This window comes from Oncorhynchus masou, chromosome 22, assembly GCF_036934945.1.
Source record: "Oncorhynchus masou masou isolate Uvic2021 chromosome 22, UVic_Omas_1.1, whole genome shotgun sequence".
In the NCBI taxonomy this organism is placed as follows: Eukaryota; Metazoa; Chordata; class Actinopteri; order Salmoniformes; family Salmonidae; genus Oncorhynchus; species Oncorhynchus masou.
In genome coordinates, this window is record NC_088233.1 from 2,394,153 (window position 1) to 2,409,162 (window position 15,010).

The 15,010-nt window shown below is 41.4% G+C and overlaps 1 protein-coding gene across 1 annotated transcript in view; it reads right to left on the bottom strand.

The window, feature by feature from the left end:
• Nucleotides 1-1,201, bottom strand: part of LOC135509763 (mucin-5B-like) — a 45,725-nt gene extending 44,524 nt beyond the window's left edge. The window contains exons 1-4 of the mRNA XM_064930664.1: nucleotides 1,084-1,201; nucleotides 897-959; nucleotides 567-769; nucleotides 85-152 (exon numbers count right to left, since the gene is read on the bottom strand). Of these exons, the coding sequence (XP_064786736.1) occupies nucleotides 85-152; nucleotides 567-769; nucleotides 897-959; nucleotides 1,084-1,153 (404 nt within the window). The 5' untranslated portion in view covers nucleotides 1,154-1,201. The remainder of the gene's footprint in view (nucleotides 1-84; nucleotides 153-566; nucleotides 770-896; nucleotides 960-1,083) is intronic.
• Nucleotides 1,202-15,010: the final 13,809 nt, after the last annotated feature.

The window sequence follows — 15,010 nt, forward strand, 5'->3', positions numbered from 1 at the left end:
CCTGTATTACTATGTATTTTACACATCAAAGAGCCAATGGTTTTCCACATCTGAGATCCATTGTTGACTAGACTGGGAACTCACTGTAATCCGTTGACGCTGACGTTACCGTTGGCCAGCTCCACGAAGGTTCCATCCAGCTTCAAAGAAACCTTAATAATAATAATAGTAGGACATTTTATTTGACAGACGCCTTTCAGGACCCTCAAGGTCACCTTACATTGAGATCATAGAGCAATAAAACTATTAATCAATAGTGCAATTTAAAAACAATTAATCAATAGTGAAATTTAAACACAATTAATCAATAGTGCAATTTAAACACAATTAATCAATAGTGAAATTTAAACACAATTAATCAATAGTGCAATTTAAAAACAATTAATCAATAGTGAAATTTAAACACAATTAATCAATAGTGCAATTTAAACACAATTAATCAATAGTGAAATTTAAACACAATTAATCAATAGCGCAATTTAAAACAATTGATCAATAGTGAAATTTAAAGCAATTGATCAATAGTGAAATGTACAACAATCAAAGGACTGATCACAAAGGAATACCTTGGTGATGGTGGGCAGCCCATCTACCTCCCCGCGCTGCAGCTGAATGTTAAAGGCCTCGTAGCCGCTGCTGCTCTTACACAACGACGACAGCACATAGTTACAGGTGTAGGGCAGCTGGAAGAGGTCTCCATCGTAGGTTTTGTAGTGGTAGTTACCCCATGTGCTGCAGACCTGTCCGTTATGAGTGGGACTCACTCCTGCTGCATGGGGGGAAATGTACAGTATAGTTGCACCATTCATGTCTGAATATAAGATGTATAATATAACAGTAGAGTAGAATATAGATATTTGAGTATTTGGTGACATATATTCAACAACACAAATTACCTGATACGATTTGCAGTTTGGAATCATATAGACTCCCAATGGAAGTCATGTCTGGAATCATAACTGGAAATAGACAGGGAACAAGTCTTATTTTGCTTCTAACCCAGCTCCTCTTTAGTACCTCAACTAGGCTACATGACTTATCCTAAAGTGATATTAAAATGTATTTCATCATATCTTTTCTTACCAGTCTCAGAATGTGCAGCAGATAGTCCGAAGACCAGAGCGATCCACGGCTTCACCCATTGGAGTGCCATGATGGTTCTTCTAACGAGTTGTCCTGGTCCACCTGAACAGGTACTCGTCCTGTTCCTACTGATTCCGTGAGGCACCAGGTGCCTGCTTTTAAACTACTACACTCAAGGAAGTACCTTGATGATGCTGGGATAGTTGATTCTGTATCTAAGGAGGGGACTGATCAAACTTTAGGTGTTACCATTTTTCTGTTTGTCTGTCTGTCAGAGGTAGGATTACCTTTACTGTAATTGACATTGTGTAATGTATTAATTATAATAATCCCTAGGTAACTATCGATATTCCTGATATGTAGGGTACGTCCCAAAAGTGTTCCTTATTCCCTTTACAATGAGTTTACATAACATAAGACCCCAGGTGAAAGCTGTGATCCCTGATTGATGTTAAATCCACTTCAATCAGTGTAGATGAAGGGAAGGTTAAAGAAAGATGTTTAAGCCTTGAGACAATTGAGACATAGATTGTGTATGTCTGCCATTCAGAGGATGAATGGGCAAGACAAAAGATTGAAGTGCCTTTGAAAGGGGTTTGGTAGTAGGTGCCAGGGCACCGGCTTGTGTCACGAACTGCAATGATGCTGGGTTTTTCACACTTAACAGTTTCCTGTGTGTATCAAAAATTGTCCATCACCCAAAGCACATCCAGCCAACTTGACACAACTGTTGGAAGCATTGGGATCGACATGGGCCAGCATCCCTGTGGAACGCTTTCAACACCCTGTAGAGTCCATGGCCTGACGAATTGAGGCTGTTCTGAAAGCGAAAGGGTGACGGGCAACTCAATATTAGGAATGTTTTGTACATTCAGTGTATAGTGAACAGAGTCCTCGTGTATGGTATAGGGTATAGGGTGCCATTTGGGCACATATTGATTACAGTAAACCCTTATCTAAACTGTGATGAATGGACAGACTCATCAACATTCTACAGAATCTTAGATTGTTTGATTAATCTTTAAAGGGCCAGTCTGTGATATTTACAGCCATTTATGCCACAGACGTGTTTGAGTGGCTACGTTTCTCCAGTCCTATCCCTCAGCTTTTATAGCAAAGCAAGTGACGGGGCTGCCGTTTAGTTATTTTTCAAATGAAGGAGTGGGCCTTTTAATGACTAATGGATGATGCGCTGTCCATCTGTTTATGCTGGTTTTTATGGTTTTACCTGGTTTTTAATATATTGCATGACATCAAATTTTATGTATGTTCTGCATATTTACAAAGATGTTCAAATAACCTTTAAAACCTGATGGGATTAACTTGTTTGAACTTCAGTGTTATATAACTTCAGTTGTGGTTTACTACTTGTCATGTTTCATGGCCTGTTATTGGAGAAGAGGGATGAAAGTTTGTGTTAGTCTTATTATGGACACAGTCTGCTTCACAGCCAGGACTCACCACCAGACCACAAAGTTGTAGGATCAATCCCAAATAGCACCCTACCTCCTAGCCCCCATAGGGCTCTGGTCAGAAGTAGTGCACTATATGGGGAAAAGGGTGCCATTTGGGATGCATTCATACCTGTCCTACAGTTGTTCAAGCTCTGGGGTGTGTCTGCAGATGATTTGTTTTTGGTTGGAGGAAGCGTATCATCACCACCTCCACCACTCAGTCATTTCTAAGTACTCAGATCTCTAATGAACCATTAAAAGGACATGACCAAATATTGACTTAGCAACTTATTTACAATTCATCATGAGCTTTTGGTGAACCCACTACACAGTCACGCAGTAGAAGATGTCAAGCTCAGCTCAATTATAATTCACTGAAATATTTCAGGACTATACTTGTACTAACAGGATGGCTGTTGTGTTAGAACACAGTAGTTATATTTCAGACAGAGTAGTGATACTTCAGACAGAACAGAGTAGTGACATTACAGATAGAACAGAACAGTGATACTTCAGATAGAACAGAGTAGTGATATTTCAGATAGAACAGAGTAGTGATACTTCAGATAGAACAGAGTAGTGATATTTCAGATAGAACAGAATAGTAATACTTCAGACAGAACAGAGTTGTGATACTTCAGATAGAACAGAGTAGTGATACTTAAAATAGAACAAAGTAATGGTACTTCAGGTAGAGCAGTGATACTTTAGATAGGACAGATTAGTGATACTTCAGATAGAGTTGTGATACTTCAGATAGAACAGAGTAGTGATACTTCAGGTAGAGCAGTGATACTTTACATAGAACAGAGTAGTGATATTTCAGATAGAACAGAGTAGTGATACTTAAACTAGAACAGAAGAGAGAATAAAGTAGACGGCACGGGTCAAAATTCTGATTTATGACCCTATGTCCGGATGACGAGTACGTGCCCAAATATGGGTATCTGGCTAGGACATCCTGTTCCTGTTGTCACGTGTTAGAGGGTGTGCTATTTTATATCTATATTGCATCTATTCCTTTGAAGTTGTCGTGATGATTGATGTGTTGAACTGGGGGGATGAACTGCGGACCTGGTTGATCTGGGGGGATGTGTTTGAACATTTCAAAGAAGGTGACCCCACACCCACACTATTTTATTACCCTTAGGGTTGTTATCTATGAAGTAGGAATGTCCGGGGGGGTTGTATTTGCGGCAGACGCATTATAAATAAATCCTAAAACAAGACATGCGTCCCCAGAACACTAAACAAGATTTTTTAAATAAACATGGATTTTGCAAAGCAGTGATGACTGTAACAAAGGAAGCAGGACCTCGGCTGAAACATAGACAAAGGGCCAAGTACAAAGCCACAATATACGATGCAACAAAAAAGCGGTTTCTAAGTGTGTATAGAACCAAAATACCGCCCACAACTGAGCTGAAAGATCAAGTGCTGATGTCTAATGGACAGCAATGGGAGTATCAGTTTGATTACCTGGCCTGTAGAGAGAAACTATACCGTAGCCGAAGGAGAAGAATATACCGACCAGGATTTAGAAGTGGACTACAGGCTTGAAGACTGGTCGTTTTTGTATGGTTGTATTTCCCGAACTGAGAGTTATCACAAAGGGGTATAGCGTGTTCACTGGCTACGAGACCCATTGGGAAACCCGCAACCAAAACATTCATGAAGGTGGCCTGACTGGGGATTTCAGGTTGGCAATGCTTACTCCTTTTAAAAGTTGGGATCGATGGAATTGAAAATGTTAGAGTTGTTGGACGCTCTTTTTGTACAGAGTTAACAGCGGCAGAGCATTGTTCATCTAAGGAAGTGCATAAAATATTCTGTATGAATCCTGAGGATTATGATTCAAAGGAACCGCAAGAAGGTGCATCCTCAGAAGGATCAACCCCGAAAAAAACTAAGTACGCGACTACGTTAACCATGCCCTGATATCCAAAGGACTGGTTCAACAATAAAAGGAGTGCCCTTAAAGCCTGCAGTTCTTAATTTCAGCATACATTACATGAATATTCATACAACATACCAGGACTCCGATACATCATGGGGGCCAGACTCTAAGGACTCTATGCCTTGCAGCCCAACATTCTACTCCCCCCAGGCAAGACCCACGACACCCCCTACATGTAAACAGCCTGAGGATGTGTTTGATGTGGTGGTCAGTACTATTTTTGTGGACCTTCAAGGTCTCTGTAGCCACACTTTTAGACGTGGCAATTAGAGAGTATATAAGAGAAAAATGAATCGGTTGTGAGATCAAAGAAATACGCAACACCCTTGCCGTGTCTTTACTATCATTAAATTGTAGACTTGGTTTTATCAAAGATCCTCTGTAATTAGTATTACGCGATCAAACTGATTAATCATGTAACTGTAATTAACTAGAAAGTCGGGACACCAAAGAAAATATTCAGTTTACAAGTTATAATCCCGAATATAACCTTTCTGTTATTTTCATATCTGATCCAAAGTCTTCTGATTAATGAATTATTTACTTTACCTCATGTTAGTCTCATCCCAAACGTTGATTATCTGCACGAACCCAGACTTCACTTTGAGTCATCCATACATCAATTGTCTTGAATCATTCATTTATTACTAACTAAGTAATTCACAGAAATGATTAAACAAACAGTAAATATGGTTACAAGACATGATAGGAGAATGTGCACCTAGTGGGCTAAACCAGCATCGCGGCTTGATGGACAAAAAGGGAAGTGGGGGTCGACTGAGAAGTCACTACAGAGTTAATAATTATAACAATTGAAATGCTAATCCTTTGCACGTGAACGCTCACTCATTCGGGAACAATTGCAATCAATATATATATTTGCGCTCAGTGTGTCGTCTTGATCGCTGTTGAAAAGTTGTTTCTTTTGTAGAATTGTCCGTCTCTCTCCCACGTTCTCTCTGTTGAGGTTAGAGTGGTATTGTTCAGAGTGACATTCATTCATTCATTATAGAATGGATGTTTCGGCGGTTGTCATTCTTCGCGTTCAATGATACTGAATTCCTAGCTGTAGACCAGTAATTAATATCAAAGACTTGTTCTTATTCTGTCGGAATCGATAGTCTAAGAGTTTAACCACATAGTATGGCTAAAAGATTCAGCATTGGTCTACAACTTTTGTACCCTCGTAATGGAGGAAAACATGTTCTTACTGAGAATTTCTCAAAGTTGGGTTTTATTTGGAATTCCAGAAAAGGGCTGTCCAAGGATGCCTGACCCTAACTGGGCTCAGGGGCGGTCCTCTGAATTAGTTAAACTCAAAAGGGAATTGGAGTTTGGGGAGAGAAGTCCATGCAAACTGTTTGAAGTAAACACATTCTTTTAACTGTTAAGCGTTAATGCCACACGGTCAAGGTTAGGCTTGCATGGATCGGGAGGACCTTAGGAACGTACCTGAGGTCGAATTGTGCTTCTCAACCTAACGGTTCTCTCACTGTCACCCAAAAGCAAATGACATTGAGGGCCAGGCTTCATTTTGGGCCTTCTTTTTTTCAAGGTCGCTGCACTCAGAGCGAGCTACGGTCAAGCGGGGCGTCTCGTTGAACTCGGCACAGTCTGGAGACTATGGTGATGCCATTTTTTGTGTTGATTTCTGAATGCCATTTTGGTGATGGTCCCTCTCTGTTTAAACATATTGCAAATGTACAAAAGTCAACTAGCAAGTCAGTATCCATCAGTCAATTAGATGTCATTCTGACACCAAACTGATACCAATTGACACCAAACCCACTTTTTCCAACTAATTTAGAAGCCAACTATCACATATGTCAGAGCAGGCCCATAATTCACAGCGCCTTCAGTTTAAAACATAATAAAAACGTAAAACACATAGTTACGTTCTAGCTGCGCGTCCAGGTCGGACATTATGTGAAGGCCTATGTGAGGCGACCCCGAATCCCGAATTTCGGCTCAATAGGTCCTTCGGTGCCCGAGTAAAACCCTAATTGGTGCTGAAAATCCACTTTTTTCCATGCCTTGCTATGGGGTCCTTGAATGAGCGATCGGACAGAAACGCTGGGGTCCGTCTCTATGGGCCGAGCCGGTTTCAATGCACCTAGTCTTGTGTCTCTGAGACTTTTCTAAATGTCGTCATTTTCGTAATGGTCAAAATGAATTGAAGTCATTGCAAATGTTCAAGGCTGTTTCTCGGTCCGAGAACCTTCTAGAGCCACCCAACTCACCACGCACTATCGACCTGAGGTCTAGAACAGGTTTCTAAAGTTTCGGAACTCTAGGTCTGACGGTTATTTTTTAGCTCGAACAAAGCTAACTATTGGAGGCACTGTGCAACTGGTGATTGAAAATAGGCACCTGGTAACCCAACAATAAAAATATGGTTGTAAATGCATTTACCGGTACTCCTATTGTCCATGCCCGCTATGTGAGCACCCTACTACGGCCCTCTATCCACGGGGGCCCTTCCTGAGTGCTTTATGGACAGTTTAAAATATTCTGATGGATACGCATTGTTGTGCAACTGGTGATTGAAAATAGGCACCTGGTAACTCAAAAATAAAAATATGGTAGTAAATGTATTTACCGGTCATTCTGATATTAATGCCCAATATGGGAACACAGGATGGCCTGGCAGTGATAGTTGTTCCTTTCCATCATTCGTTGTGTTGATTTCATCATGTCCATTTGGTGATGTTTTTTCACTATAGAATCATATTGCACGTGCATTTGCAATATGTTTCAATGGGCATTTACCATCACTAATTTGGCATGCTCAAAAATCATGCAGAAATGCAAAACTGACTGGCCTGATGAACACAGGATGGCCTGGCAGTGATAGTTGCTCCTTTCCATCGCTCGTTGTGTTGATTTCATTATGTCCATTTCTTTATGTTTTCTCACTTTTGCAAAGTCACTGTGCATTTGCAATATGGTTCAATGGGCATTTGCCATCACGAATTTGTCATGCTATACAAATCGTGCAGGAATGCGAAATTGACTGGCCCGATGAACTCGGGATGGCTGGGCAGTGTTTCTGATACCTCTCCATCGCTCGTTAGGGTTGATTTCAGAATGTCACTTTGGTGATGGTACCTCACTGTTTAAACATATTGCAAATGGACAAGAGTCACCATCAAGTCACCGTCCATCGGTCAATTAGATATCATTCTGACACCAAACTGATACAAACTGACACCAAACCCACTTTTTCCAACTTGTTTAGTAGCCAACTATCACATACTTCAGAGCTGGCCCAAAATTCACAACGCCTTCGGTTCAAACCATAAAAACAACATAAAACACGTAGTTACATTCTAGCTGCGGGTCCATGTTTTATGTTTTGTGTAGGCCTAGCTGAGGCGACCCCGAATCCCAAGTTTCGGCTTGATAGGTAATTTGGTGTCCGAGCAAAACCCTAATTGGTGCTGAAAATCCACTTTTTTCCATGACTTGCTACGGGGTCCTTGAATGAGCTATCGGACAGAAACGTTGGGGTCTGTCTATATGGGCCGAGACGGTCGCAATGCACCTAGTCTTGCGACTCTGGGACATTTCTAAATGTCGTCATTTTCGTGATGCAAAAATGAATTGAAGTCATTGCAAATGTACGAGGCTGTTTCTCAGTCCGAGAACCTTCTATAGCGATGTAACTCACCAAGCACTATCGACCTGAGGTCTAGAACAGGATTCTAAAGTGTCGGAACTCTAGGTCTGACGGTTCTTTAAAAGTTCCAACAAGGTTAACTAATGCAGGGAGTGTATGCCTCTATGCACCCCAATGGGTCCCTCCTTCCAAGCTGTGTGTGTGTGTGTGATTTAGTTTTCCTTTGAAATTTTATGGGGAAAATGATTGATTTACAGATCATGGGGGTTGCCTAATCACATATATGAAGTTTTGGAAAGATCTGACTTTTTTAACCCCTCGAAACAGACCCTGAGACACCAATTATGACACTTCCGGTTGGCACAGGAAGCTATACGTCAACAAATATCCTCAATGGGGTATGCTTTTACAGAATCCTGAGTTTTAAGTCTTTACGTTAAAAATTGACTGATTTACACAGGGTTGAATGCACTATGTCTATCAAACTGCAGGCAGGGTATGGATATACACTTTTAGAGTGATTTTAACCACTTCCGGTTGGTCCGGGAAGCTTAGAATCGACACAGGTAGACCTCATAGTGGCCTGATGGATTGGCATTGAAGACAGGTTCATAAGGCATTATTAACCCACATAGGCTCCAGGTTGAATTTAGGGGAGCAGGCAATGTATTCCTACGGGGAGAGATGTCATTGTAATCTGTGAGATCAAAAAAAACTGTTTTACTGTTAAGGGTTAATGCCACACGGTCAAGGTTAGGCTTGCACAGATTGGGAGGACCTTAGGAACATTCCTGTGTTTGAATTGTCCTTCTAAACCTAACGGTTCCGCCGCTGTCAACCAAAAGCAAATGATGTTTTGGGGCAGGCTTAATTTTGGGCCTACTTTTCTCATGGTCGCTGCGCTCAGACCGAGCAAGCTACGGTCAAGCGGGATATCTCGTTGAACTCGGCACGGCCTAGAGATTATGTTTATGCCATTGCCTGCTCTCTGTGTCTTTAAGCACCACACCTTTTCACTCCATCCTTGCTGTGTGTGTGTGAGAGCTTTTCTTTGACATCTGTTGGGTGAAATTACTGATTTACAGTTCAGTAGGGTTACCTAGTCACACATATGAAGTTTTAAAAAGATGTGACTTTTTAACCCTTCAAAACAGACAGTGTGACCCAATTAAAGGCACTTCTGGTTGGCACAGGAAGCTATAAGTAAACACATGTCTTGATTGAGATAGCCACTTACAGAATCCTGAGTTTTAAGTCTTTAAGTTAAGAATTGACTGATGTACACAGGTTTGAATGCAGTCATTTTCACATTTGCAGGTTATGTACATCAAAATACCTTTTGGGTGAATTTAACCACTTCTGGTTGCTCCAGGAAGCTTAGAATCGACACAGGTAGACCTCATAGTGGTCTGATGGACTGTCATAGAAGACAGGTTCATAAGGCATTCATAACTCACATAGGCTTCAGGTTGAATTTAGAGGTGCATGCAATGTATTCCTATGGGGAGAGAAGTCCATGCAAACACATTCTTTTAACTGTTAAGGGTTAATGCCACACGGTCAAGGTTAGGCTTGCATGGATCGGGAGGACCTTAGGAACGTACCTGAGGTCGAATTGTGCTTCTCAACCTAACGGTTCTCTCACTGTCACCCAAAAGCAAATGACATTGAGGGCCAGGCTTCATTTTGGGCCTTCTTTTTTCAAGGTCGCTGCACTCAGAGCGAGCTACGGTCAAGCGGGCGTCTTGTTGAACTCGGCACAGTCTGGAGACTATGGTGATGCCATTTTTTGTGTTGATTTCTGAATGCCATTTTGGTGATGGTCCCTCTCCGTTTAAACATATTGCAAATGTACAAAAGTCAACTAGCAAGTCAGTGTCCATCAGTCAATTAGATGTCATTATGACACCAAACTGATACCAATTGACACCAAACCCACTTTTTCCAACTAATTTAGAAGCCAACTATCACATATGTCAGAGCAGGCCCATAATTCACAGCGCCTTCAGTTTAAAACATAATAAAAACGTAAAACACATAGTTACGTTCTAGCTGCGGGTCCAGGTCGGACATTATGTGAAGGCCTATGTGAGGCGACCCCGAATCCCGAATTTCGGCTCAATAGGTCCTTCGGTGCCCGAGTAAAACCCTAATTGGTGCTGAAAATCCACTTTTTTCCATGCCTTGCTATGGGGTCCTTGAATGAGCTACCGGACAGAAACGTTGGGGTCCGTCTCTATGGGCCGAGCCGGTTTCAATGCACCTAGTCTTGTGTCTCTGAGACTTTTCTAAATGTCGTCATTTTCGTAATGGTCAAAATGAATTGAAGTCATTGCAAATGTACAAGGCTGTTTCTCGGTCCGAGAACCTTCTAGAGCCACCCAACTCACCACGCACTATCGACCTGAGGTCTAGATCAGGTTTCTAAAGTTTCAGAACTCTAGGTCTGACGGTTATGTTTTAGCTCGAACAAAGCTAACTATTGGAGGCACTGTGCAACTGGTGATTGAAAATAGGCACCTGGTAACCCAACAATAAAAATATGGTTGTAAATGCATTTACCGGTACTCCTATTGTCCATGCCCGCTATGTGAGCACCCTACTACGGCCCTCTATCCACGGGGGCCCTTCCTGAGTGCTTTATGGACAGTTTAAAATATTCTGATGGATACGCATTGTTGTGCAACTGGTGATTGAAAATAGACACCTGGTAACTCAAAAATAAAGATATGGTAGTAAATGTATTTACCGGTCATTCTGATATTAATGCCCACTATGGGAACACAGGATGGCCTGGCAGTGATAGTTGTTCCTTTCCATCATTCGTTGTGTTGATTTCCTCATGTCCATTTGGTGATGTTTTTTCACTATAGAATCATATTGCAAATGCACGTGCATTTGCAAAATGTTTCAATGGGCATTTACCATCACTAATTTGGCATGCTCAAAAATCATGCAGAAATGCAAAACTGACTGGCCTGATGAACACAGGATGGCCTGGCAGTGATAGTTGCTCCTTTCCATCGCTCGTTGTGTTGATTTCATTATGTCCATTTCTTTATGTTTTCTCACTTTTGCAAAGTCACTAGAGATTTGCAATATGGTTCAATGGGCATTTACCATCACGAATTTGTCATGCTATAAAAACCATGCAGGAATGCGAAATTGACTGGCCCGATGACCTCGGGATGGCTGGGCAGTGTTTCTGGTACCTCTCCATCGCTCGTTAGGGTTGATTTCAGAATGTCACTTTGGTGATGGTACCTCACTGTTTAAACATATTGCAAATGGACAAGAGTCACCATCAAGTCACCGTCCATCAGTCAATTAGATATCATTCTGACACCAAACTGATACAAACTGACACCAAACCCACTTTTTCCAACTTGTTTAGTAGCCAACTATCACATACTTCAGAGCTGGCCCAAAATTCACAACGCCTTCGGTTCAAACCATAAAAACAACATAAAACACGTATTTACGTTCTAGCTGCGGGTCCGTTTCTTATGTTTTGTGTAGGCCTAGCTGAGGCGACCCCGAATCCCAAGTTTCGGCTTGATAGGTAATTTGGTGTCCGAGCAAAACCCTAATTGGTGCTGAAAATCCACTTTTATTCCATGACTTGCTACGGGGTCCTTGAATGAGCTATCGGACAGAAACGTTGGGGTCTGTCTATATGGGCCGAGACGGTCGCAATGCACCTAGTCTTGCGACTCTGGGACATTTCTAAATGTCGTCATTTTCGTGAAGCAAAAATGAATTGAAGTCATTGCAAATGTACGAGGCTGTTTCTCAGTCCGAGAACCTTCTATAGCGATGTAACTCACCAAGCACTATCGAACTGAGGTCTAGAACAGGATTCTAAAGTTTCGGAACTCTAGGTCTGACGGTTCTTTAAAAGTTCCAACAAGGTTAACTAATGCAGGGAGTGTATGTCTCTACGCACCCCAATGGGTCCTGTGTGTATCAAAAATTGTCCATCACCCAAAGCACATCCAGCCAACTTGACACAACTGTTGGAAGCATTGGGATCGACATGGGCCAGCATCCCTGTGGAACGCTTTCAACACCCTGTAGAGTCCATGGCCTGACGAATTGAGGCTGTTCTGAAAGCGAAAGGGTGACGGGCAACTCAATATTAGGAATGTTTTGTACATTCAGTGTATAGTGAACAGAGTCCTCGTGTATGGTATAGGGTATAGGGTGCCATTTGGGCACATATTGATTACAGTAAACCCTTATCTAAACTGTGATGAATGGACAGACTCATCAACATTCTACAGAATCTTAGATTGTTTGATTAATCTTTAAAGGGCCAGTCTGTGATATTTACAGCCATTTATGCCACAGACGTGTTTGAGTGGCTACGTTTCTCCAGTCCTATCCCTCAGCTTTTATAGCAAAGCAAGTGACGGGGCTGCCGTTTAGTTATTTTTCAAATGAAGGAGTGGGCCTTTTAATGACTAATGGATGATGCGCTGTCCATCTGTTTATGCTGGTTTTTATGGTTTTACCTGGTTTTTAATATATTGCATGACATCAAATTTTATGTATGTTCTGCATATTTACAAAGATGTTCAAATAACCTTTAAAACCTGATGGGATTAACTTGTTTGAACTTCAGTGTTATATAACTTCAGTTGTGGTTTACTACTTGTCATGTTTCATGGCCTGTTATTGGAGAAGAGGGATGAAAGTTTGTGTTAGTCTTATTATGGACACAGTCTGCTTCACAGCCAGGACTCACCACCAGACCACAAAGTTGTAGGATCAATCCCAAATAGCACCCTACCTCCTAGCCCCCATAGGGCTCTGGTCAGAAGTAGTGCACTATATGGGGAAAAGGGTGCCATTTGGGATGCATTCATACCTGTCCTACAGTTGTTCAAGCTCTGGGGTGTGTCTGCAGATGATTTGTTTTTGGTTGGAGGAAGCGTATCATCACCACCTCCACCACTCAGTCATTTCTAAGTACTCAGATCTCTAATGAACCATTAAAAGGACATGACCAAATATTGACTTAGCAACTTATTTACAATTCATCATGAGCTTTTGGTGAACCCACTACACAGTCACGCAGTAGAAGATGAGGTGTCAAGCTCAGCTCAATTATAATTCACTGAAATATTTCAGGACTATACTTGTACTAACAGGATGGCTGTTGTGTTAGAACACAGTAGTTATATTTCAGACAGAGTAGTGATACTTCAGACAGAACAGAGTAGTGACATTACAGATAGAACAGAACAGTGATACTTCAGATAGAACAGAGTAGTGATATTTCAGATAGAACAGAGTAGTGATACTTCAGATAGAACAGAGTAGTGATATTTCAGATAGAACAGAGTAGTGATACTTCAGATAGAACAGAACAGTGATACTTCAGATAGAACAGAGTAGTGATATTTCAGATAGAACAGAGTAGTGATACTTCAGATAGAACAGAGTAGTGATATTTCAGATAGAACAGAATAGTAATACTTCAGACAGAACAGAGTTGTGATACTTCAGATAGAACAGAGTAGTGATACTTAAAATAGAACAAAGTAATGGTACTTCAGGTAGAGCAGTGATACTTTAGATAGGACAGATTAGTGATACTTCAGATAGAGTTGTGATACTTCAGATAGAACAGAGTAGTGATACTTCAGGTAGAGCAGTGATACTTTACATAGAACAGAGTAGTGATATTTCAGATAGAACAGAGTAGTGATACTTAAACTAGAACAGAAGAGAGAATAAAGTAGACGGCACGGGTCAAAATTCTGATTTATGACCCTATGTCCGGATGACGAGTACGTGCCCAAATATGGGTATCTGGCTAGGACATCCTGTTCCTGTTGTCACGTGTTAGAGGGTGTGCTATTTTATATCTATATTGCATCTATTCCTTTGAAGTTGTCGTGATGATTGATGTGTTGAACTGGGGGGATGAACTGCGGACCTGGTTGATCTGGGGGGATGTGTTTGAACATTTCAAAGAAGGTGACCCCACACCCACACTATTTTATTACCCTTAGGGTTGTTATCTATGAAGTAGGAATGTCCGGGGGTTGTATTTGCGGCAGACGCATTATAAATAAATCCTAAAACAAGACATGCGTCCCCAGAACACTAAACAAGATTTTTTAAATAAACATGGATTTTGCAAAGCAGTGATGACTGTAACAAAGGAAGCAGGACCTCGGCTGAAACATAGACAAAGGGCCAAGTACAAAGCCACAATATACGATGCAACAAAAAAGCGGTTTCTAAGTGTGTATAGAACCAAAATACCGCCCACAACTGAGCTGAAAGATCAAGTGCTGATGTCTAATGGACAGCAATGGGAGTATCAGTTTGATTACCTGGCCTGTAGAGAGAAACTATACCGTAGCCGAAGGAGAAGAATATACCGACCAGGATTTAGAAGTGGACTACAGGCTTGAAGACTGGTTGTTTTTTTGTATGGTTGTATTTCCCGAACTGAGAGTTATCACAAAGGGGTATAGCGTGTTCACTGGCTACGAGACCCATTGGGAAACCCGCAACCAAAACATTCATGAAGGTGGCCTGACTGGGGATTTCAGGTTGGCAATGCTTACTCCTTTTAAAAGTTGGGATCGATGGAATTGAAAATGTTAGAGTTGTTGGACGCTCTTTTTGTACAGAGTTAACAGCGGCAGAGCATTGTTCATCTAAGGAAGTGCATAAAATATTCTGTATGAATCCTGAGGATTATGATTCAAAGGAACCGCAAGAAGGTGCATCCTCAGAAGGATCAACCCCCGAAAAAAACTAAGTACGCGACTACGTTAACCATGCCCTGATATCCAAAGGACTGGTTCAACAATAAAAGGAGTGCCCTTAAAGCCTGCAGTTCTTAATTTCAGCATACATTACATGAATATTCATACA